Below are 26,910 nucleotides of genomic sequence, written 5' to 3' on the forward strand. Positions count from 1 at the left end.
TTTTTTTTTTTTTGGATCAGGCGTAGAGATTATGGAGAAAATGTGGGGAGGTTGTTTTTAGCAGAACAAGTAGAAGATATGCGAAGTGTCTCCTGTTTTTGGAGGTAAAGCAGTTCTCTTCTTCTCAGACTTCTCTTGAGTTCAGTGACCGCGGTCTTTTTTGTACAGTGTGCAAACGCGGTTACTTTATTATTTGTCTTTTTTAGGTTCTGAATTTCCAGCAGGTTTACAATAGCGGTTCAGATTGGATGGCAAAAAGAGTAACTCGATCTGAACGGTTGCTTTTAATTTTTAATTTGAATATTTTTAATGGATGTCTAATTCAGTACACTTCTTTTTTAAACTTAATTTGGTACACTTTATTTACATTAAATTTGTTAGGTGATTTCAAACACTTACATTTATATCTCCATACATTTAAGCTTTTTTATTTTATTTAATTTCAATCATATATATATACACATATTGAATATATATATATATATATAAATAATAGAACAATGTTTGGTTAATTAGTTCCTTAGATGGTAGGTTGATTATCTATTTTTCAGTCATGTGGACTTCTTTAATTTTTTTACTTTTTATTTTTAATTATTTTTCTCTTTTTTTGTAACAATTGATTCCCTTCCTTTATTAACTTCCTTATTTATAGTAACTTTCAATCAATTTATTTATTTGCACCTTATATATATATATATATATATATTGTATCAATTATACCTTGCTAAATTCTTTTATCAATCAACTTATAGTTTTCCTTTTCTAAAATCTTTCAACAAATTATGTGCAGATCCGTTCAAGTATCAGGTCAAAAACTAGTTGAAAAACTAATACGAGGCATCTTTCGACGAGTGGACACTCATTAAATAAATCTTTTTAATTTTTAACAAAAATAAAATTTAGGCCAAGTTAAACGTAGTTGGATTTGGATTTACTAAAGACCACTTACCTTTTTCTTTTTTCTTTTTTCTTTTTTTGTTTAGGATTTTTTCAACAGATGTTCAATAGACATTCATTAATATGTCTAAATTCGACCTAACTCATCATGTATATATAGTTTACACATACTAATAATTACTGACTTCCCTTTTATTTATATATTTTTCCTAATTAGTGTTACATTTTCAAAAATTTAACACATGAAATACATCTTAACGAGTGCCTAATAAGCATCCATTTTTTATATTTAACTTTTTAATAGTGGTGGTATGAATTTCATTTTTCCTTTTTATTTGGGTGAATATGATTATATATTTTGTTACTGTGTTGAGATTTGCAGTAGCTAATGATTGAGGCATGCCTTATTAATGGACTTAAACAAAGATACAGAGTTGGGCGATAATTAGTTCATGCAATCAACAGTATTTAATATCTCTATTTCATCATTTAATTTGATCTGTACAATGCTAGAGTAGAGGGCATTATGAGAAATCACTACAGATTACATTTCTTTTTTCTTTTTTTTTTTTGAGGAAAATTCATTAAAATAACATTTAAAAAAAAAACCTCCTTTGGCTTTCAATCATAAGAAGGTAAAAGGCAGGCAACCACCAGATAAATTTATTAGGGAAAGTGCAATTTTCCCTATATCACAGGGCTATCCTTGGGTAGGAAAGTGATATTCTGTACCACCTTCTGGTAAGAGTATTAATGCACATTACTTACCAAAACCTATGCTCCTGCATGGAAAATTAATAGCCAACATCAATGTTCAATGTATATATGGTCCTGCAGTTGTGAATTTTTTTATGTGTTTTTATTATTTATTGATATAAATAGTACTAGATATTTTCTTAGGGCCCTTCTACTCTACACGTTTTACAATGCAAGCTCCATATCATTTTTTGGGTATAAATATAAATTTTTCCAAGAAAGTGTTTGCAATTTAAGGGGTATATGATAATTTTAGGTATTTTATCTTGAGGATAAAAAATAGAAAAATCCCTCTTCTAACACTTTTATAGTTGAATTTTAAACGACGATTATAGGTATCATGAGAATCATTACATACGAAATTTGTATAGTTCCGGATTTGATCCCTCAAGTATAAAATGCTGCAATTTGATCCCACTTATAGTCTCAAATTTGTATTATTAGGTTCTTAAATTTATCCGAAACTTTGAAACATCAAAGACCAAAAAAGACATGGTTAAAATTTTGTCAATAATATGCCCTGTTTGAATTGCCATTTTCTGCCAGAAAATTACGTCGTTTTCCATGATCACATTTCCCTATTACCTTTTTCCCTCACATACATCAAATCGCTACGGTAATTTTTCCATAAAAAATGACGGAAAATGCAATTCAAACGGGAATGGGCCAACACCGCAATTTTGATAGGGTATTATTTAAAATATTATTTGGAATAATTACTGTAGCATATTTTGTGATGTGATGTATGTGAGATAAAAAGGTGATTGAAAATATAAAAAGGTGGATTGGAAAGTGTGTTTATGATGCAAGCAAAATATTATTTGGAATAATGGAATTATCCAAACAAATATATCAATAATGTCTTCTTCCCGTCACATATCCGTGTGAATGTGATCTATTTGGGTCACACTTTTTTGACTTGGTGCACCGATTTTTGGGTCAGAAAAACAAGAGTCAAATTTGTATAGGACTTATGGTTTAAGCAACAAAAGTAATTTACACAATTAGATATAATCAATCACCTGTCCCCCTGTCTCTGTCTGTTCCTATGCTGCAATTAATTTAAACTACGCTCAAATTGCAGATTTTGTCATCTGTTTACCCTTTTCGAGGAAACAATGGGCAACACTACCAGATGTAAAGCAGTTTTATTTTACGTCTACATATGACCTTTTAATATACAATGACAGTGTATCGTTGAATTTATGATATATATAAAAATTAAATTTTAAATTTAAATTTTATATAATTGTCATTCATAAAAAATTGATATTACGTGTAGAAAAATTAGCTCACGTAGCCATTTTTCAGACGTGTAAGACCCACATGGCTGAATATGTCAGAAATTGACAACAGGAGCCCCGCGTATGTGTGTGTATATATGTGTATATGTGCGCACACATACACACACGCAAATAATCAGTCTGTGCACATTAGGAATATTAATCCATGCAATTATTTTAACTAGATTTCACCTCACCAGGTAAATCCCTCCCCCAAAGCAGTATTTGAATAGACAAAAAAAAAATAAAGAGAGAACAATAAAGAAGTGATGAAGGGAAGAAAAGGGCTAAAGGATGTTGGACACTTAATGGGAATACATCTTCTAAGAGTGTCTAAAGACTGCCATTGCATTGACAAAAAGCAGAAAAAGATAAAAGAACAATTGCAAAAGAGCTTATCGATTAACTTTAAAAGGATTCTGATGTCGGTTACAAACTTGAGACTTTATACAGAGAGTGTTAGCTTAGCCTCTCAAATGTGTGTTGCATAATTTATATGCTAATAAGTTTTTACATCAAGAAACTTTTTTATATTAATTCTTTTTTTTTTTGTTTAAGCTTTGCCTTCTAGAACTTGAAAAATGAGTGACTTATTAGAAATATGCTTTGATTTATTTTTCATGTTTGACAAATTAAAACTATTTTTCTTAAAGATCTATTTTATATACATTTGTAGGACTAATGACAGGAATGATCTACTATTATCCCTACAGAAACAAATACACCTTATTCAAAAGAAACAAATTTAAACTTATATCAAAAAAATTTTTTGTGGGTTCTTATTATTTTTTCTTTTTGCGTAAGAGTTCTTAATCTTTATTCACTTATTAATGTAAATCCTATACGCAAAATGGCCAAAAAGAAAAGAAAAGAAAAGGCATGGCTCTGCAATAAGTTCTTTTTTGTTTTCAAAGAAAAGAATAAAGAAATACAGAAAAATGTGTGAAAAAGAAAGAAAAAGAAAGGCAAGGAGAATGGAACTTTTTGACCTTCCACGTGGTGTCAGCATCCTCATGGTCCACTACCAAATCCGATCCTAATCAATGTCACATTCATGTCCATGCAACATCACATCAACTGTAAATGGGGTTGTCTCCAGTTCCAATCTCTTTAGTTGCGTAAAGTGATAGAATTTCGATATAAACTGCTGTCTCCAGTTCCGGTTCTCTTTGGTTGTGTAAATCAATAGAATTTCGATATAAATTGATGTCTCCAGTTCCATTCCAGTTCTCTTTAGTTGTGCAAATCAATAAAATTTCAATATGAACTGATACAATTTTAATGTAAACGTGAATTATAATTAAATTGATATAAATTCACAATTATACTAAAAGCATATTAATTTAAGTGTGCGTTTGATAAAACTGAAATCTAAAATCTGAATCCATTAAATTATTGAATTGTTAAGCATTAAATCTAATACATTTAAATGCATATCACATTTAGTGATAAGTGAATAACTTAGGGTCTGTTTGATAACATAAAAAAGTGCTGAAACTGAACTTTTTCAGACATTCAGATGTTTTGAGTGTTTGATAAATTAAAATCCATCTGTTGAACTTGTGTGTATTTTTTTCAGCACAAGAATTCTAATTGAATGTTTAATTCTGATAAGAATCAATAGAATTCTTTCAACTACCTTATCTTATCTACCAAATCTACCTTTGTTTGTTAATTATGTTCAAAATTATTATCTAATTAAACAAACTAATATTCTCTATCTAAGGGTTTTCTATTTCTCTTTTCTCCATTTTTAATGACTTTCACATTTTCTCGATACTCCTCATATAATATATTTCATCTTTTTATATTAATTTGATTTAAAATAAATATTTTCATTTTCATACCTAACAATTTTAAACTAATTAAATCATAGGTTCTATTTCTTTTTTGGATGGAAAGATATAAAGGCAAAATTGTCAAATTTAACTTATTAAGCATTCAGTTATAAATATTTAACAAATAGTATAAATAGGTTTAGCATTAAAATTCAGACATTTATATATTTCTTTTCAGAGCTTAAAATTCAGCAAATTAATTGTTTCAATATTCAGATTCTGTTTTATCAAACGGAACCTTATCATTTAATTTTGGGAACAAGTTTTGTCTAAGAAATCCAGTGTCACTTAATTAATTCAAATGCTCAATTTTTGGTTATCAAAAAGCTCTGAATATGTTAAGTTGTGAATCCATTAAATTTAAGTATTGAATTAGATTATCAAACAAGACCTAAGTGTAAATCATGCCGGTTTATACAGTTGAATAGAACCGGAGGAGACTCCACCGGAGGGCGTGAGTCCACATCAACCAACATCAAAAGCAGCATTAACGTGACACAGGCCGTAGATTAAGGGAACGAATGAAGCATTTAGACTAGTTTTAGTAATACGTCAAAAAAAATTTAGTTACTTTGTTAATTATAGTAATTGGAAAGTGGTTTGACAGGTAGGTAGCTGAAGCTTTGGTCCTTAAACTGCAATATTCTTTTATGCACCCAATCTTTTAGGTTTTAGCTGACTTATAGAAACGATTTTACTGTTAATGTCAACTTGTGCCGACATTTGCCGTAATCGCGATTAGTTACTGTTTAGTCCAAAAATGGCACATTTGTGGTAATGAAAATCAAGGAGAAAGATTGGTTTTGAAGGGTATTGTGTCGAGAATTATGAAAAAAAATCAAAAGAGATTTGTAGCAAATATATGTTGAACCTTATGCAAGATAACAGAATATTTCCACTTTTCCCTTTTTTTTCATACGTTGCTAGGGTCAGAAAAAGAATAACTAAATACAATAAAAAATTAAAAAATATAGGGATGTGGAATTCAAATATAACGCTTCTACTGTACCGGACATAAATTTGCCCTTTGTAAGAAAATTTTGTAGATTATTAATTTCTATGATATTGTAAAGTTTCTTTTTTTTTTCCGTCAAATAACTACTGAAAACAGTTTACAAGGGATAATAGTGTCAAAACAGTTTTCCTTTATTGGGTTTTTTTTTCTTTCTTTTTTTTTTATAGGAGCTTTTCTTGGAAGAAGTATTCTTTTGGACGTTTAAGATGCCAATAATCAAGGAAAGCAAACTTAAACATGTGACAGACACATCGTAATCGTTAATTTGGAACAAATCATGATATCATCAAGACACGAAATCTGATAAAATACCCAAAGTACCAAATAACTAAATGAGGTGGGGTGACATTAGCATAAAAGGGTTTCAGAGCTTCTATAATCATCAGTGACAATTACTTATACGGAATGTGGATATTGATATAACAAAAGTAGATCATAACACAATAAATGTAAATACCAAAATAGTAGTAATATGCAAAAACAAAAACAATTTTTTTTTACTTGTTAAAATTTGGGCACCAAATTCAATCGCTACCATTTAATTTTAAATTTGTTTATCTCCCACTATTAATTGTTGTGGATGATAACACAGTTAATGTAAATACTAAAATAGTAAGGGTTTTTCTAATGGGTGTTGATCAAGCGCTTATTAACACATCTAAAATTTATCTAATCTATCATATATATATACATACTAACAATTATTACTTTTTATTACATTTATATACTTTTGTTATTTAATTTTATCTACTCTCCCTTATATTTATTTACTTTTTCTAATTAATCTTATATTTTAAAAAATATAATATCTGAAATATAACTTAACGGTGTTTAATGGGTACCCATTAGACAGACCCAAATTGTAATATACAAAAACACAATAAAATTTTTCACATATTGAAATTTGTACTCCAAATTCAATGCCTATTATCTAATTTTAAATTTATCCATCTCCCACTATTAAGATTAACTGTTCTCTGCAATCCAAAATGTGATTGCGGAGAACCTGGGTCTGCACAAAAGTGTTTCCTGCAGATCTAAGTCATACTAATTTATTCTATTCTAGGGGGGCGTTTGTGGGATTTGATAGCCAATAATATATTTCCGCGCATAAAGGTTCAACAGAATCTATATCCTGTTTAATTACAGCTGGAGTCAATTATTTCTAGTCTCGACAAAATCCGATGGTAGTAAGTTTCTAAAAAATCAATTAGTTGACTGTCAAGAGAATTTTAAACTCTACTTGGATGTAGGTGAAGGATCGAATCCCTTGGTCTGTATTCTAAAAATTTAGGGTTTCCTCCTTAGTCTCGTTGGATCATCCCCTCTCCGTAGTATAAAATGCATTCTAATAAATCAGGACTTCCTCCTTGGCCTAATGGGTCATCCCTCCCCATCATATAGAGTAGGAATAGGTCTATTGTATTTTACAAAAACAAAATAAAAAAATTCTGAAAGAAAGAGGAAAAAGGGGTGTCTTTAAAAACTTTTTTGATGAGGGAAAATATCCTCCAAGTTTTGGACTAGTTTCAATTTGGTTTCTCGTATTTTAACTCTGATATATTTGGTCCCTTTTGTAAAATGTTCGTCTCAATTTGGCCCCTTTATGTTTCCACTTTTGACGCATTTGATTCGCTTTGCTTAATTATCCTTAGGGTATGTTTGGTTACCCAAGGAATTGGAATTCAAAGCCCTTATTCCAATTCTATTCTTTGGATTCTACGTCACTTATCATATTTTACAAAAAATACAAGAATTTATATCTTTTACACTATAGATGTAAAAACTTCTTTGTTGTTTTTTTTTTTCGTTCAGTGGGATATCCGACTGCATTGACAACCGACTAGTTCTCCACTAGGCTCTGGCCCGCCCCACCAAGGAACCAGAGATTGTTGACGAGGCGAGAGTCGACCACACGACCTGTTTGTTAAACTTCTTTGTTAAAAACTCGTTTGTTATGTACTTTGTACTGTAATTGCCATTGTAGCCATGTGCACGCCCTTTTCCATTAGGGCCGTGCAGTCCCCAAGTCGTCCCTTTTCACTGCATCACTTACATTGAATGAATCAAGTATTGTTTTTACGTAATAATATGTGATGCAGTAGCGGAAAGGATTTAACAGGAACCGTTTCTATCTTAATTAAGAACCTCAAAATGGCTTTTTGAGCAGTTTTATTTGGGCAGTTTTATTAATACAGATAATGGGTTCCTCGTTCTATATCATAATGTCACTACCACCTATCCAACCAGATGAGAAATGGTCTTAAGGTGCGTTTGATAAAATTAAAATTTGATATCTGAAATCTAAAGTCTGAATCCTTTAAGTTAGTGAATTATTAAGTAGTAAATTTGATACATTTAATGTATATCACATTAAATAATAAGTGAATAAGTTATTTACTTATCACTTATTTTTCAGAGCAAATTTTACCTAGAAAATTCAGTTTCACTTAATTAATTTAGATTTGGTTATCAAATCCATCTTAATATGTTAAAATCTGAATTCATTAAGTTTAAGTATGGAATTGGGTTATTAGGTAGGACTTAGTCTTGCAAGAATGCAGTGGATCATGTTTACAAATTTCTAGCCCAATTGGCCTTTGGATCATAAGATTGTCATTGTTTTCGTATTTGGGCTCCCCAAAAAAGAAAAGATGAGCATAAGAAGGCAAACAAGTGAAGGCTGTGTACAAGACTACAGATTCCCACGTGGCAGCCCAAACAATTTATTTATTGTTTGTTTGAAAGGATATGTTCGGGTTGGAAATTAATTTAAAAAATTATTTGAAATAATTGTTTGGATATCTCATTTTTTTCAAATAATATTTTGGTTGCATTATAAACACATTTTTCAACCTATCTTTTTATATTCTGAATCACCTTTTTATCTCACATACATCATATTATAAAAAATACGACAATAATTATTCTAAATAATATTTCAAATAATACTCTATCCAAACAAATATAGCACTTTTTGTGATGCAATCTATGTAAGATAAAGAGATGATTAAGAATTATAATTATAATGCAAGTTGAATAATAGTTGAACATCTTTTTTTTTTTTTTTGCAAATTATGCTAACCAATTGGACCCAAAATTAAAATTTGCATTGTATAGCTACAGATATCCCAAAATTAAAATTTGCATTGTATAGCTACAGATATCCCAAAATTAAAATTTGCATTGTATAGCTACAGATATCTAAAGGGTTCGACGATATACTCTTATGGTGTAGATGTATTTTCCCTTCTAGCACCTTATATGATAATACAAGTTGAAGAATAAATCTTATATATACTTACAGTGTCTACACTATCACTGTTTGATGTCCAACACATACACAAAATTTGAATTTCAAATTTAAATGCGAATTATATGTTATACGTTCAATAGTAAAAGTATATATACTGTTAGTGTATAAAAAATTAATTATAAATTTAAAATAGAAAAATGTTGACAATGCTAAAAGCCAATTTTGTAGCTATCACTTGTCAAAGCATACACCAAAAAAAAAAAAAATCACTATTCACAAATCAAAAGATTTTGAGGACACAAAACATTTATTGAAGATTTTATTATTTTATTATCCTAACTCAAAGCACCTCCTTCAAATAAAACTCAAAGCACCTCAGTCATTTATTTCATTGTCGTTGGTAACATGAGTTCAAATTGCAGAAAGAATGAAAAGTTGAGTATAAAAGAAAGAAACCAATACAAAACATTAACTTTCACTGCTCTTATTACGTAGACAAATCATCTTTGAGAAAAAGAAATATAACAGTCTTCATTCTCTTAGCCATAGAAGTGGAGCAATATCATTGAAGTTTGTGGGGGAACTCTCCAAATAAACATCCGCTGTAAAAATTTTGCAAAATTTACAGCATCTTCATAGTCCATGTTTCTATTATCATAGCCTTCTCAGCTTCTTGGTTCTAACTTCCTGCATTTCAGTTGAGTTGAGAGTTGTGATCCGACGTTCAAAAGTTCGTTCATGTTTCCCGTCCATTCCTAAAAAAAGTTCCTCAGTTACGTCGAAAAAATATATCGAGAGTGACAAACTGGTTGACAATGAGACCTTAGTTTAATGGTCGAATAAGTAGATTATAAGCCCTGATCGACAATGAGACCTCAGTTTAATGGTCGAATAAGAAGATTATAGGCCCTTAAATACTTCGACACTGCACTATAATTTATAGTAATTCACTTACACGTGAGTTCATGTCCAATTGTATGCAAGTATTCTGTCGCTATCATTTTAAAAAATTGATACAAATGGTCACTTTCATTTCTTTTTACTTAATCCTTAGGAAACAAGAAAGAACCAAGGTTTCTAGTTAACAAAAAAAAAAAAAAATGTTAACATCTTATTAAACTGCTTAATTTTCTTAATTATTTGAGTCCAAGCTGATCTAGCATATTTTTCCATTGCAATTACCAACTAATTCACTACCAGAGCCCTATTTGGGTAGCATGGCCCAAGGCAGAGTACTCAAAAAAACATAATGTACAAGGTTATACCATATTAACATGAAACAAAAATTATGTTGCATGCATTTGGGACTATAACAGTTGGAAACATTTGTTAGATTTAAAGTATATGCTTACATTTCTGTATCAACTTCTTTTTTTTCGTAAATTTAAAAATAACTATCAATTGAGGATGTTTTAGTCTAATAGTTAATGTTAGGATACTAAAAATTAGATGTTCTTGATTCACTTTCCCCTTTCTCTCACCCCTTCTTTCCCTTTCGGCTTTTTAAATCCCACCATTCCCGTATTAAAAAAAATTGAATGTACGTACATTTCAAGAAGAAGAGCTACATGTGCTACAATGAAACATTAGAAAATATGTACTAATTTTCTTAGCTAAATTTTGGTATGATTAGGGCTTCAAACATTAATAATCTAAAATGTGCAAGAAAGTTATCAGAAGCAAAAAATGGATACATCTGACCCTCAATAAAATCCTAAAAATCTACAAGGTGTGCTAGGCATAGTAGGAAAGAAGCAAAAATCTGTACAATCCAAGAAACCATAAATGTAGAAGAGGGAGTTCTAACAACAGAACTTCTGAAATTCTCTTGAGAAAAGAAATACCTACTCTTCAATACAAGATTGTGATATACGTTTTCGTGCAAAATTAATCTTAATTTTCAAGAAAGTAGTTGAAAGAAAAAGGACAGAAGTACCTTTAGGCTCACATCTAAGAAGATTGGGCAACATGAACTCGAAGAAGAAGAAGAGGAAGAAGAAAAGTAGCAGAAGCAGCCTAGACCGCTATTATGTGGAAGATTGTGTGTATTCACCCTGTCACGTCTCACCTATTAAAGCAGAGACATAACATGCGGAAAAGATACCCTTTGGAGGTTCATTGAATCTGGTCATGGGACAATCTTCCACTGTATATCTACCATAATGTCTGACATAGACCATAGTATAGTCTGGCCGGACTATGTTCACTAAATGTTGGAAATACAATTGTAAAATATACGACGAACAACGCCCTTGGACTTGGAAACCCCTTAAGACTCTGAGTAGGGTGCGAGATCAAAAGTTTAAGTTATTTTCTATTAATGTGTTATTATATGTGATTTTTTGTTTAAAATTTATACGGATTTATTATGCATCCATCTGATCCGATGGTGATTCAATTCTCGTCAATTTTTTAAGACGTCCAACGCACCCGTTTAATTCGGTGGTGATTTAATCCCCGTCGATTTTTCTAGACCCATTAGGGATCCCGGTTGGTTTTTCTAGGACCCGTTAGGCATTCGATTAAAAAAAAATGTAAAATAAACAAATTTTAATGCTTTTGAATCAAGCACTTTATACCATACTTTACAAATAAAGAGGCCTGCTACAATGCCAAATTCTTATGGAAATCAGCTACTACTCAACATGTGACTAGCTAATTGTCAAGAAACACCGATTTTATCAATAAGGAGTATCCATAAATACTTTTAAAAGCTTATTTCTCGACTTTTCGATATTACTTAGCAATGTCGAAAATATGCTTTTTGGCACCTAAAAATTTGCCTCCAATGAAATCTTTCTTGATTTGAGCATAGAATTTCGACTAGTAATTCAAGCATGTGATGCCACTAAATAAATTGTTCGGCGTGGAATAATATATAGTCAACGAATATTGTAAAAATTTCCAACTATATATTCTATGAATAGCATGGAACTTTCCACCACTACTAGACGTATGATACTAAATATGGTATTGGGCTGGCTTAACTGGAGCTACTTATGCGATGTCTGCCGCCTGCCATGCAATTGGTTGCGGGTGCCTTTTGGCCGCCTTACCCATCTTCCAAGGTTAAAAGAAGGGCTTAAAATTCTTAGTCCATTTCCATGCTAATTTGTTGAGTTGAAAGAAACTGAAATCATGTTTGAATGTGACCTTGAAAGTTGAGATCATGAGGGATCTTCTTGTTTGGTCTTTTGTATCTAGTCGAAAGGTGGTTTAAAATTGAGTTTGCCAGCTACAAGTTGGCAGAGCCCTCAAAACTCAAGCAAGCACAAAGCATACAATAAAGCATAATCCTTCATTCTTCAGTTTTGAGCAAAGATACAGGGCAAAATGCAGTTTTGAGCCGTCTTTTTTCCTCCTCCTCCTCTTCTATGATATTCATATTGGTTTTTGAATAATTCAGCCCAAAATCCTAGCGTATAATTAGAGGGCGGAGGAATTGAGTTGCATATATAATCAAGTCACTTCAATTTCATATGTGCTATTGTATGTAGAAGGCGAAGAAAAATCCTACAATCCATCTTTGTTAGCACGAAATGTTAGACATTGTGGTTGAATAAACTCATTCAGTAAAGAAAGAAAAAGAAAACATGAGTGAATCTATTAAGGTCTAAAGTCCAAACATGCAGCTAAATATCCTTTCAAAAGAAAATCTGAGACTGATTTCCCTCTCTTTCAAGCAATACTCTTTTCTCATATTCATTTCTGTTCAATATGATCAACCACTTCTGCACTTCCCTATAACACATCTGAATCCATCAGCTCATACACATGGACAATTGAAACATTGCAGACTCTATTTTTGTCTTCCATCAGGCAAAAGAGCACCAAAGAGTGTAGTTTTAACCACATTATCATGAAGCAATACAGACTCCACTACATGACAGCATGCGTATTACACAACTCTAGAAAATAATATCTTCTTTAGACTTTTTTTTTTATCATGACACGTAATGATTCACTTCAGATTAGTTCTACTTTAAGCAGCATAGGTTTCTTAAAGTATAGCCTATTAGGACATGTTCGCATACTTAACCGTGCAATTGGTGGTGATCAGTAGAGACTCATCCTTCTCAGCCACACAAATAAGTTGAAATAGATCAAAAGTGCTTTTGATTATATGTGATTATTAAAGTATGGCCTTGGCTGAGAGTACTTTTCAGTGTAGCAGTAGAAAGAAAGCACTCAAAACGACTAAGAGCAATTCATGATTTTCTTCCAGCTTCAACTAATGAATCAAGAATGCAAAGATCTCCGCTGGGTATAGGGGATTGGTAGAGCTGTGGAGGAAAGCTAGATGCTGCAGGTATGCATCTCAACTGTACCCAAATTAAATCCCTCCCATAAAATAACAGAAAGATCTGCAGACAACTTGTTGAATTGTATGTAGCTGATGATGATGTAGGGAAGGACGGGGCGGTTGCCATTCCAGTACAGAGAAGGACTTGGATGCCTACAATTTCTATGCTGCGATTCACCACTCCCTTCTTGCAAAAGAAATTCCAGCTGTTCCAAACATTGACTCCAATGTTGTAAATTACTCCCCTGGCTGATGCATGCAAATCCAACGAGTTTTCAGAAGCCATCATCTTTACAACAAAATGCACAAAACGCAGCCTAAATACACATTGCCATAAGTTGGAAAGGAATCAAGAAGAGAACAAGTCAACTACTTTATTATTATTATTGTTGTTGTTGTTGTTGTTAATCTTGTTTCTGTTTGGATATTATAGTCTGCCAAACTACTTCCTAGAAAAACCATTGTATTGAAAGTTTAACACTGCCAAGTTCATTTTAGCCAATAAGGAAACTGCAAAATCCACATCAATCCCAAAACAGGGAAAAAAACACAATTTTCATTAAAAAGTGCTGATGTCTGACTGACCATGCACTATCTGTATGGTGAACAATGTATTGAAAAGAAAGTCAAGAAAAAAACAAAAGAAATAATAGCCTCTTTTTAACACGTCCATTTTATGGTCAGCAATGATATACTGTAGTATTACCCAAAAATGTAACGGAAAATATTCAAAAACTATAGCATGCAAGGGACTGCTTTTTACCTGTCCTAATCATTCAAGAAGTATTTTAGACATAAAAAACGAGGAAAGCTCAAACTTTTCCCGCTTAAACAACTGTCTTGGCTTAGAGACAGAGGATAACATTGCTAGTTCTAGCTTACCTCTGTCCTAAGTACAAACAAATGTCCTCCACAAAGTATTATCCACTTTCTTGGATCTTTCTTCTTTTCCTTTAAAGATATATGAGGGAGGGATAAGAAAGCATTGGGCATAGTTTAGTTGGTACCAGAGAAGGCTTAAAAAGGGGTGCCCTTGACGTCGTTAAACTTAAAAAGGAAAAACTGTAAGAATGGCCCTCTATTAGGTTGGTGTACAAATGTCTTCAAACTCTTTCTTCATATATGTACAGAAGCCATAAATAAGCAAACTAAGATTGTTATTTCCATGATAGGAGCAGGACAGAATGCATTAAGCAAGAGAACAAAGGATTTGAGGATATCCAAATGTGACCTAGTCTCAACTCTTAAATAGGCCCAATTTGGTGTCATTTGCTCTGTGAATGAAAGTACAAGACTAGTTAAACGGCAAGCAGGTGAAGGTCTGCAAAATGCTGCTCAAGGCGAACTAAAAAGTGTCAGATACATTTCTATGCGAACAAAGAAAGTGGAAAAGCACATCTAGGTGTATCAACCAGAAAATTGATCAAAATCCTGCTGAGGTATTCACCAATTATAGAGTCTAAGAAGTCATATTTTGAAATCATTTTAATTCGGATGAGGAAAGAAATTAAAACTTTTCCCTTATTTTACTCATCATATTTGAAGCAGGAATTTTAACCATTGTTTTATAATTAGTCAGCAGTAGTAGTCAACCTCAAATAAGAGCATTTATTTTATATTCAGCTGCACAAATTCCAATTAATCGTCAGTGTATTTCACTAAAGATTTGATATTCCTGAGAAGTTAATACATCCATTTGCTCAAAACGTATCTCATCCCAAGGTTTTCTAGTTTGCTGAAATTTGGTAAGCCCAAAGGATAGCTACAGGCAAAGATTAGACTACAGGCAAGTCAAGACATTGGAAAAGACTCACCTTTCACCGGTCACTGGATCAGAACAAATTATTCATTTGGCATCTAACTAAGCAGCTGCGTCTATGGGATAACTTCCAAGTATACGAAGAAATGTTGCAAAGTCCTGCTAAACAAAAACATACAAATTATGACAAGGCAGATACAATCTAATCTTTCAAGCAAACTGTGATCAAACACTGTTTGTCAGAATCATTAACTAGCACGAAAAATATCAAAGTAACAGTGACAAACGGTGAATACACCAAATCACACATAGCATTGTTAAAATTTGCTTCACTCTCTGGAAAACCAAAATCTAGATAACACATACTATAGTTTCTCTCTAACAGCTTTTGTATATAAGTCATACAGTGCTAGAACAGGCACAAGTCGAGCATCAAATTCCAACTGCACCTTACTTATGACGCCTCCATAGTGAATGCCCAATAACAGGACTATTTTGCTCCCAGATTATAACAGAGAATAATGAACTTGGCATCTTGTATGCAGGTCAATGGGAAAAAACTAACTACAGCTTACCTAACCTTCTGTGGGAGGCTTAAAATGACTGAGGAGATATGAAATTCAGGAAACTATTTCATTTACTTATATGTAGTTCATGAGAGGAGTTGGTTATGTGGAAGAGTGGATACTTATTTTTGCCTTGATCAATCTTTTTCCTTTTTCTTTGTTCAGTTTTCATTCTTTGACTAAATGTAGCAAGCCACTCTATAACTGGTGCACAGGTTAAAAACAAAAGAAAATTAGAGAGAAGATGATGTATTTCTCTTTTAAGCCCGAGTGTCTTCATATGACTTAAACAGGAAAGTGATTTCTCAGTGAAATTCTTCCAAACGCCCAATCATCAACCAATGAAAAGAGAGCAATAATCTTGAACTACTTTCTTCTCTTTTCTAACTCTCGTGTTTGCTTCAATTCCTTTTGTCTTCCTTCGCAACTTAAGATATATTCTTGCAAGGTTGTTATCGAATACTACATTAAACAGGTTATCTCAATCTGCATCAAGGAGTGCAGCTTCATTTTTTGACACAATATTCACTCAATCTCAAAAGTTTATTTATGCATAGAGCTTGGGTAGTTCAAATTGTTATAAATGGATATCCATGTCAATAGGGTTTAGAACTAACTCAAAGCAAGCATAGAGGTGAGAAAGGGAGGGAGAACATGAAATAACAGGTGCTGACAACAAAATGGGTATTCACGTAAGGATGTACAACCATTACATTTTAAGAAGCAAATAATCATGAAGACATTATGACATAAAAGTAAATCATGTTATCCTAATAAAACAGAAGCATCGCATGAAGTGAGCAACAGCTCAGCATATAAAGGGTGAAGTGGTACTGCTAAAGAAAAGTTACGATACCCTAGAAACTGATTAAAATATTATTTACACCATAAAGCAACAAATAGTAATTACAAAGATATATAAAGAACAAAAATGTCAAGAAATATAAAAATCAAGGTCAAGGTATATCTTGTTTTGTATTGAACTATGCATCAATAATCATAACCGTCTTAGAAAAAAAAATCCATCAAGTACATAAGCACTAGTTCATCCTTTGGAAGTAGTATGTGATTTTAATACAAGTTAAGACCAAAAGTTTCTTTCTGGAAATTGCATAATGATAATAAAAAAATTAAGTGGTACTTTGATTCTAATTTCAACGAAGTTGCCAAACAATGAGTTGAAAAAAAAAATAGAGTTGAAGTGATCACAGTACCAGCAACAATGAAATGCACAGATTAGTTCGTGCAAATGGATGAAAGACGGAAATAAACCTGCAAATGACCTAAAGCATTTTGTGCACGAGATTCTGCCATAGATGCCTCAAAGTCAATATAGAACAGATAATCAAAATACCTGCAGCCATAAGTAATAAATATTAGCTTCAACGGTGTAAACAAGATTAAAATACTCTATTGTACTAAAGAAGTATATTTCCAAAAAGTTGTGTCAATGCCTAGTGGAGATATAATACAAAAAAATTGTTCTGGAACTAAAACCCCAAAATTTTCAGTTAATTCTAAAGTTTGATTAGCGAGAACAACTTTAATCAAATGGTGCTGTAAATTATCATGTTTATCATCCTAAATAATATGCTGAAAAACCTCTTTACTAACTCCACATGGTCAACCTCCATAAAATCTTCTCAGATAACAACTTTCTCCTGTAAATCCTGATGCCAATTCATCTAAAGATTCTATTTGAACTTTAGAGGGATGTGGAGATGAACCTACAAGCTCAAGCTTGCAGCTTTTTATCCATTAAGCTATTCCCCTAGGAAGGATAGATTAATACCTATAAGAAGAGATAAAAGGTATAAAGGCAGTTAAAAAGGCATCATCTATCACAAAGACCATTTTTTCCTTTTCATTCTATTAAATCCCTAGTGGTTGGATGGGTGTTTCTTGTGGGTCCCCCTTAGGTTCAACCCTCGGAGTGTTTCGGCTAATATTAATCTAACTTGTGTGTAAATGTTTGACAAAAATTCTATTAAATCCCTACGAATAGTCTGACACAAGCAACAGAAAATAGTCTGCAAAACAACTTTAGATCATGATGGAAAACAGAAAAGAAGAAAATTCATTTTATTGTTATTTTTAGTCTTATTGGGATTAAGTTAAGAAACAGCAGGAGAAGGAGAAAATATGTATATTTTGTTGCAATATGCCTAATAATCTATCACCCACCAGTAACATAATCTTAGATAGGCTAAGTAGAAGTCAGGGGTAGTAATAGGGCAAAAGTTACTTTTAAACTTAAACTAGTACCAGTTGAGGCCAAAGCAAAGAGATGAGCTTCACATCTTTAAGGGTAACTATTCTAGAAGGTTCACAAAAGGAACATGGTTACAACAGTGAAGCCATGCACTTGTCTGCTCTGGATCATCACAGATTTGAGAACCTGTTTGAAATAACAAAAGAAGTACTCACTTGGCAGTTCCATTATTGGAGTCATCAACTACTCTCAGTGGTTGCTTTCTTTGGGGGCGACTTTCAATCTGAAAATCAGGTGGACATAAAATAACTGGCTAACAATTTGCCATGTATAATATCCCCAGTTGAAAAAGATGTTACTTCTTAGTACCTTTGTCAAGTTAATATCCCTCAGTGCAAACACTGCTAAGGCTTTGAATATTACTCCTGGGCCTTCCTCTAAAGTAAATACAATACTTGTCTGAAACAGGCAATCATGCACTTCTAAGCATAATATACATGAACTGACAAGAGTGTGAAATGTATAACATACCTTAAAAGCCTTGTCTGTCCTTGGAATTATAGGATCTCTTGCAAGTATAATAAAGCGTGTAAAGTTATCTGGTTCATCCTGCAAAGATTTTCAAGAATATGAGTATCATCAGCTATAACAATTGAGCTTCGTACAGTTTCTGACAGTAATTATATATTTATATGTTTGCTTTCTTCTTCTGTTCTCGCAGTCAGACATATTTTGACAAGCATTGATTGTCAACAGGTTTATCTACCAACATACATGTTTGTACAACCTTAAGAAAATCTGCAAAGCAAATTCAATGCAGCCTTAAAGCCTTCCTCCCACCTTTTTCCCATTACAAAAGAATTAATAAAGCACAGGCTCAGCCATCCTTAGAGGAAAAAAAAAAAAAAAAAATCAGCATTTCAATTGGATGACAAGGTGGAGCATACTGAAGGCCACGTAGAACTCAGAGGTTACATGGGCATGGCATGTTTAACACTGAATGCAAGAAGTCCGTTAGGCATGAACAATCAGAATCAGTTTGCTGGTAAGCAAAATCATAAATCTGTTGCATATCTATCAAAGTCAGGTTGACAAGAATTAATAAAGTGGCATAATGCCAAAATATCTTGTGGCACAGTTACCTAAGGAAGGATTTTTTCTACAAATATCCTTGTGAGAGCCTCCAAACAAACGACAAAAAGGATATCAAGTATGTCAAAAGACGATCTAAGAAATGGATAATCAATTTTACTTTTTAAGCTTCATTAGAATGCTGCCAACATATGCTAAATCCAGGCAACGAAATTCTACCATCCAATGAGATCATGTGGTAAGAGAGACATTGCTATCAGTAGACAAAAATTGTAAAGAGTCAAATTTACATAAGCTAATCAAGTCAACCACATGAACTCCGGAATGGAAACACATACTCAGACATAAGTACCAAACTGAGGAATATAAGAATTGAGTCAGGAGGACCAGTTTTTTCATATGGACACATCTCAAGGAACTTCAAAATTAGGAACAAAATTATGTAGGGTAAGAGACATTGGAAACTGAAGAAATGAAAGTTTTTTAACACATTATTCTTTACAGAATTGATGAACTGCACATGACTGCATTAAAAAATCCACTCGACACAAGTTGTCAATCTGTGGGATATACATTTTAGTGATGCAAACTATGTGCATTGTATTAAGAGACAATGCATTTAAATGACATGAACTATGTGCATTGTGTTGGGAGACAAAACATTTAAGTTATGTGAACTATGTGCATGGTGTTGAGAGACATGTCCTCAAGCCAGCAGAAGTACACAATTTCAATGAAAGTATTTGGGAGGAGACTGGCTAAAATTGAAGAAAGGACAATGCCAAACCATACATCTCTCTTAATTGAGTGTAAAAATTACATTTCAACTGCAATGCAAGCATTTGTTGCAGTAAAAGCTGTTCACCAATAAACTGCACATTATGTGATGTAACTCAATAGTTATGCCATTACTTCGTGGGTTTTCTACATTTTTTTACCAGAATATTGATATTGTTAAATCTTTTTGATTTTATTCACGTTCCCAATATAGGAAAGTCATTTTTCTTCTATTTTCTTCTTTTGGAATTGTTTGTTCTTCTGCATTATTCCTTTTTGTCCAAACTCACTCCACTCTTCTGCACTCCTCTCTCTCCTTCCATCTATCATGCATATATCAGAAGGGAAGAATAAAATAGTACAGCAGCCAAGCAAGCAGACCACATGTTGTGCCTCCTACAGCCCCTCTCACTCCCAATAATCCCTGTTCACCGCCGATATGGATGTTGAACTACCACTGCCAAGCCCTTGTTGTCGTCTTTAGGGTAAGAGTAAGACCCATTTGTACTAAAAAACAATGATACCAACAAGAAGACAGTGCAGGGCACGCATCAAAAAAGGAGGAAAGCGAGAAGTAGATGATTACAAAACTAGAATAAGTACTAGTAGTATTGGCCATAACAGGTGGTGGCGGTGCATCAAAAGTAAATGGGTTGTTAGATTTTAAGTTTTGGATAAGAAACATGAGGAGAAGGAATATTAGAGAAGGGAGGTGGAGCAAGTGGTAAAAAAGAAAAGAAAACCAACTCTAACATGGCTTTCTCAGAAGTTGGTTTCCTTATTTTTAATAAAACCAACATTCCTAAATTAGTTATAAGGCTTTGAGAAATTTAAGCTGCATACAAGAATTTAGTACCTGAATTGCTTTGGCAACTATATTGAGTCCATAGATTTCTGCAGCTCGAGCAGTTGCAATGACACCAGCATCAAACATTCTCTTTGAAACTACAAGCTGAGTGTGAATAAATAGTGTCAAAATCAATAAAGAGTTATATCAGATTTACAATTAAACAGAAATAGCTTTGTCACCTGAGCAGCACCAGCAGTGTCTTCAAAATTTTCTCTGACAACACCTAACTTGCTGAGAAAATTATCGCTTTGTGCAAGTGCCTGAAGGTAAGAGCTTTTCATATTGTAAAAACCAGGGAATGGCATTAAGACTTGTGCATGTTTCATGGAATAACCCTCCACGGTAAAGATAGGAATGCTATTAACACGAATTTTCAAGGGTCCAATATGCCCGTCCATAAAGGCACTCAAGGATCACATGGCAAATTAGTTTTTCTTAAACTTTTTTTCTTATTTCATTCTAGATGGGTGGAGTTCAATGTAGCTAGTTTTGGTAATGCTGGTGTTTACACTTTGGTATGAGAAATAAGTCCAACAGCAAATCAATTTCTCTTCTGAGGGTTTCAATATTAAACAAGGATATGTGAAAACATGTGAAATAAATTAATAAGTTACACTGTAACATATCTTTAAAGTGCATATAGATTACGAGTTTGAGGTACAGATTGGTAGCTCACTTAAAGGTCCAGGATAGGTGGACATCTATCATTCCTGAGGCTACAGATAAACAGAATTTGGAATATTTTCAGTCTTGATTTTTTGTGCTTGACACTTGTACTCCAGGAGATGTGCAGAAAAACTTTTCACTTGATTTCAGCTAAGTGAGATTAGAAGGATGAATGATGCAAAAAGTGATTCTGAAGACAACAATGACCAAGTATATGACAAGCTTTCATAGACGCTAGAACTTCCAACTATAAATTGCAGTAACTTCATTATGAAGTAAAGAAAGCTTACCTTAAACAACAGTTGCAAATTATTTTGCCATCCCAAGATCCAGGATATAAAATACCACATTAACTAAGTTGTGGAACCTGACTTTTTGGATGAAAATGACTGCAGTAAGCCAAGAGTGAAACAGAAAGATGATGCAACTAGTGCGCATCCTTCATTCCATCCCCATGTTTCACATGACTTATGCTTTGTACTTATTTCGTCTTCATTCGTGAACGGACAAATTAACAAAAACTAAGTGTGCATCATAGTTTTATGACAAGTTCTTTGGAATAGTGCATTTATCACAAGTGAAGAATAGACTGAATTATCATCAAGTAATACTCTTGGACAAATTGTGGCTCCAACCACTATTACAAACTAAAGAGAAATATAGAATACTAACCTGCGGATGGCTTAGGACACGTTTTAACCGCTCCAGTGGGATGCCTGGTAGTGCTAGAAGGCAAAAATTTACAGGCAACTGAACCTCACCCACAATATGTAGTCTATGACGAAGGAGCAAGTCATAGTTTCGATGAATACTTCCACTTAAAGAATTTTCAATCGGGAGAACTGCTCTATCAGCGATCCATAATTCAACTGCCTGTAATTGCATTCACAAGAGTGATAGCAGAGATAGGGTTAGGAAGTACATTGGGACCTAACTCAGGCAACATGAATTGTCTTTCTCATGAACTAAGCTAGACAGTTAGTAGGTAGCAATGTATCGCTTGCATCACCTTAAAAGCATCTTCAAACTCATTACAAGGAACAGTTTCGCATTGTGGATAAGCTTTCAGTGCTGCATCTTCACTATATGAACCAGGCTCTCCCTGTATCATCAATCAAAACAAGTACAAACAGAAGGATTTTTTGGTTCAGACAAACAAAAATATTACTTGTTTCATCTATTTCTGTGAAAATAAAATTTAGCAACCAAACACCATAAAATACCAGGGCAAAGTACCTTAAAAGATACCCGCACCTTCGAACCATGACTTGGAAAAGTAGAAAAGTCAGAGACAGATAATGGTCCTGCAGTTGATAGTCTCATAAATTATTCAAATTGAAGAAGATAAGATGTTAATAGTCAACCGAACATGCAAAAGACAGCAGACCCTGCAGGATCACTGAGAAACTTCAACAAAGAGAACTAACTAAGATTTGGAACCAGTTGCAAGCCAAAGTGACACTCTTGCTGAAGCTAGCTATGGAATTGCTGAGCCATAAGAATCTAACTTATCTTGACAAATCCAAATGCTACTGCTATAATGAAAAGAAAATGATATAGCATTCAGCCTCTAATAGAAGAAAAGTCCATGGACTTTCCACAAGCAATATTGCTCAATCAGGTATCTTTCATTATCCGTCATTCTACTATTCGTGAAACATATTTATACAATTTAGATTTCTAAAATATGTCTCTTAATGTGAACTTACTCATTGCTTCTTGTGAAATGTGGATTACATTTCCAAATGCATTGAGTATGGCATTTGGAAATGAAAAGAAAATGCTACTGCTACTGCTTTAATGAAAAGAAAATGATATAGCATTCAGCCTCTAATAGAAGAAAAGTCCATGGACTTTCCACAAGCAATATTGCTCAATCAGGTATCTTTCATTATCCGTCATTCTACCATTCGCAAAACATATTTATACAATTTAGATTTCTAAAGTATGTCTCTTAATGTGAACTTACTCATTGCTTCTTGTGAAATGTGGATTACATTTCCAAATGCATTGAGAATGGCATTTGAAGCGTGAATGCTATAAAAAATAGCCAAAAGAAGGTCCCTTTTTTCCCATGTTGGACTAAGAAAAGAGTCCATTTTTACAGGAGATATCATAAGCATCCAATTTCTTTCCATAATTGTTTGTTTCAATTCATACTGTCACCTGCAGCCGGATCCATATACCTGCGTAAAGAACTTGGAATGCCTATTAGGTATTGACTTTCCTAGAGCACAGAGCCTGCAAAACGACCACCTTAATCAACTTCCTAACTATGTTGATGGGTAAATCCAGGATCCTGATGCAATAGAGATGAGAAGCACCTCAAGAGATTTGTCAGCAACAATTTTGGCTAAACCAACCTTGAGCAGTTCAAGTGCCAAAAATATTAAATTTAGCTGTCTCTTTCCTACAGGCTGAGTGAGAACCACTAGCTAGCCCCCTAGGCACCCAATAGGAAAGATGCTCTACAGTTGGACGACAAATTTCATCACCATGTATAAATTGATATTGTTACTTGTTCAAGCAGTTGGTGACAACAACCAAATAATGAAGAATTGTACCCTTATACTGCAGTAAAACAAATGAACTGATTCATGCAGTTGACAACCATCATCCAATGCAGATATTCATATGTTGCATTTTTACGAATGGAGAAATAATATGTTTTGCAGTGATTCCTCTCTTTGACATAAATCTTAATCTGTTTAACAAACAAGGGATCTGAAAGCAGAATCCTACACAGCATTATGAGTAATGTATATCAGACAAAACTAATACATAGTTTAGATAGTATGAAGCACCATACCAGCTCCCAATTCATTCACAGAACATGTGTATTCCAAGAATCATAGGGGAATAAACTAGACACTAGTCAAGCACATTGCGGTACAATTACATCCCCTTGAAATTTTCTCTCTTTTTCACTATTATTAAGTGTTTGCGAAAGAAAACTTGGAAAGAGTGACACGAAATTTGCTTGAGTTTAACAGCCCTTTTAAGAAACAATTTGTGTCTGTGTATAGAGAGGTTATTATGCAATGTACTAGTTGGCTTTGTTGGGCAATTATTTTTGCAAAATCCATCAGAAGAATAGTCAAAACAAGTAATCCCCATTCCCGGCATCCTATCTTTTCTCCACCATCCCTTTTCACCTCTCATCTTCAGGAAACTACAAATAGTCAATTTAAACTAGAAATGGTCAGATTGAACTAACCAAGAGAATTGAAGGGAACTAATATAGTAATAGGTTTATCAAAATAAAGTAATCAGCTAGTACTTTCTAATAAACACAAGAACAACAACCCTTAAATCAAATTCTAGCCCTCTTACAAAATTAATAATGAACATACATAGATCCTATATCTATTTTGATGCTGAAATTAAGAGGCTGCAAGAGCACTTAACAACAAACGCTCTTTCCATTTCATCCAAACTGAAAAAGCTCACATTTTAGCAGCAACTGCTAAAATATTAGAAGTTAACATCAAAACTACCAAATAACAGGTTCCAATACACAACTAAACAACAGAGCACTCTTCATATTCAGCAAAATAAATTTAGAGTAAACTTTACTTGGTAAAGAGCTCAAATCCTTCTGCAATTTGTTAGCCAAGCTGCTTTCTCTGTTATCAACCACACTTGGCAATTCAGAAGCTGAATTGGAAGAAGAATTCTGATCTCCAAGACACCTTATTGCATGATTTCCTGAAAACCCAATAAATTCACTACATTTCAAGCCTAAACAAGCATATACACTGGGCTTTTCACTAAACTGTGCACATCCCACTTGAGGAAACAAACACCCCAAGTTAATTAAATTCTTGACAGCCATCAAACCATCAAACCAACAATATAACAAAAAAATTTTACCAATCCAAGAAAAGAAAGACCAACAATAGAACCAAAATATTTTATCAATCCAAGAAAAGAAAGAAGTTTCTTATGAAAGTATGACACAATGAATTGAAGGGTTGATGGAATTGGGCTGCATTATATAAATATGCATCACCAAGAAAATTAGGTGAAGGGGTCTTATTTGTACCAGATTAACGTGAAATATAATAGGACTACTTGGTTGGTGGTTTTGGCTTGAATTAGAAGTTTGACAAGATTCTTGATTAAGGATTTTAAACACTATGACTTTGTGGAATCTAAATTTGTCCGTTTGAGCAGTTATGGTTACAAGGCATTGAAGTGGTATTTTTGGTAGGAAATTCCGACAAGAGTTAGGTGACATGGGCTGTTTACGTTTTGGGTATGATCGTCAAATGTTCCACATAAGATCAGGTGGCATGAGGAGAAACAGTGGATGGCTGATAATTGTTTCACGAGTGGATTTTTGTTGGTGAAATGGATAAGAGATTATATAGTTGATTTTACCTAAGCAACAGAGATGACTTAAGAAACACACGATATGCTTAAGCCATATCATATGCCCAAACATCTCCAAATATCGAAACTTCTAAAAATCAGGAGGCGCATCATTTTTTATTTTATGTCGATTTGTTGTATAAGTTGTATATGATATGGTGTAGGATTTTCTATTATGGTTCACTAGATACACTTATAATTTTCTATTACGGTAAAATATCTCATAAATAGTAGATTAGGGATGGCAAAAGTTAAATCCGATATATGTGAGTTAGGAGTACAAACAAGTCGAGTTGAGTCGAGTTTTGATGTAATCGAATCGAGTCGCAACTTAGTTTTATTAAACTCGAACTCGAATTCGAGTTCGACTCAAATTCGAACTCGAGTTCGACTCAAATTCGAGTTTAACAAATAAAAAATTTAATTAATTATTTTAAAAAATAAATAAAATAATAATTTTTCTTAACAAATAATAAAATATTAGGAATATATATATAATTTTACTATTAAAATAAAAAATAAAAAATATAATTGAGTCAGCTTACGAGCTAACGAACTGAATATTTTTGAGCTTGAGCTCAATTTAGTCAGTTTAAACTTAATGTTAACCGCAACTCGAGCTGCTCGCGAGCGGCTCGATTCATTTGCAATCCTGACTCGATCCGATCCGGTGGTTAATCTTATTAGACGATCGACAATGGTTAATCTAATTAGATAATCGATGGGTAATCCGTTAGGGTTTGATAACAGAACCCTAAAATCCCAAAACTCGAAACCCGTGTGTATATGTGTCTAACAGAGGCATTTTACCCTTCATAAAATGCCGAATTCCTCTCATGTAGGTTGTATGACTCTACCCAAGTTTAAAATTTAATATAATGTGCTGATTTAACATTATGTATGTATTAATTTGAGTTTGATAATAGTTAATTACTTTTTCTGAATATTTGGTAATAGAAGTTAAAATTCGTAGGGTTATGTGATAGGGTTTGATAAAAAATTTAGATATAAGGGCTAGAGTTTAGTAAGAAAGATTTTTGAGAGTACTCAGACCCACTATCATCCCTATAATAGATTATGCAAGTTTAGCAATATGAGACAAATGTAAAGATTAGAAGGATTTGGCATAAGCTCTAAATGGTTTGGGGCCTCTACTTTGCATCGTGGATGATATTTTCATTTTTTTTTATAAAAATATTATCATTTCATTAAATCTGCACTAATAGTAGAACTTACATCAATCATACACAAATACAAATAGATCCA

General features: G+C 33.1%; 1 protein-coding gene and 1 long non-coding RNA gene across 11 annotated transcripts; both read right to left on the bottom strand.

Moving 5' to 3' along the window:
* Window positions 1-9,398: 9,398 nt before the first annotated feature.
* LOC113688516 (uncharacterized) lies at window positions 9,399-11,118 on the bottom strand. Its single transcript, XR_003447978.2, has 2 exons — window positions 10,982-11,118; window positions 9,399-9,800 (listed from the first exon to the last, which is right to left on the bottom strand). It is a non-coding gene; the product is annotated as an uncharacterized lncRNA (long non-coding RNA).
* A 2,026-nt stretch (window positions 11,119-13,144) lies between these two features.
* Window positions 13,145-25,818, bottom strand: LOC140003893 (arogenate dehydratase/prephenate dehydratase 1, chloroplastic-like). 10 transcript variants are annotated; one of them, XM_072048692.1, is made up of 13 exons: window positions 25,654-25,818; window positions 24,847-24,978; window positions 22,507-22,574; window positions 22,280-22,372; window positions 21,943-22,143; window positions 20,784-20,864; window positions 20,611-20,706; window positions 18,417-18,494; window positions 18,255-18,344; window positions 18,101-18,168; window positions 16,946-17,027; window positions 15,163-15,269; window positions 13,145-13,597 (listed from the first exon to the last, which is right to left on the bottom strand). In XM_072048692.1, exons 1-12 carry the CDS (start codon window positions 25,715-25,717, stop codon window positions 15,210-15,212), a joined length of 1,113 nt encoding a protein of 370 aa, XP_071904793.1. In that variant the 5' UTR covers window positions 25,718-25,818; the 3' UTR covers window positions 13,145-13,597; window positions 15,163-15,209. The 10 variants fall into 10 exon arrangements, 7 of the variants coding, with proteins under 7 accessions (XP_071904793.1, XP_071904790.1, XP_071904792.1 ...); XM_072048689.1 differs by lacking the exon at window positions 25,654-25,818 and having other exon boundaries at window positions 15,163-15,266; window positions 24,847-25,647; XM_072048691.1 differs by lacking the exon at window positions 25,654-25,818 and having other exon boundaries at window positions 13,145-13,637; window positions 15,163-15,266; window positions 24,847-25,647.
* Between the last annotated feature and the right edge of the window lie 1,092 nt (window positions 25,819-26,910).

Source organism: Coffea arabica, chromosome 5e (assembly GCF_036785885.1).
Source record: "Coffea arabica cultivar ET-39 chromosome 5e, Coffea Arabica ET-39 HiFi, whole genome shotgun sequence".
Taxonomy (NCBI): Eukaryota; Viridiplantae; Streptophyta; class Magnoliopsida; order Gentianales; family Rubiaceae; genus Coffea; species Coffea arabica.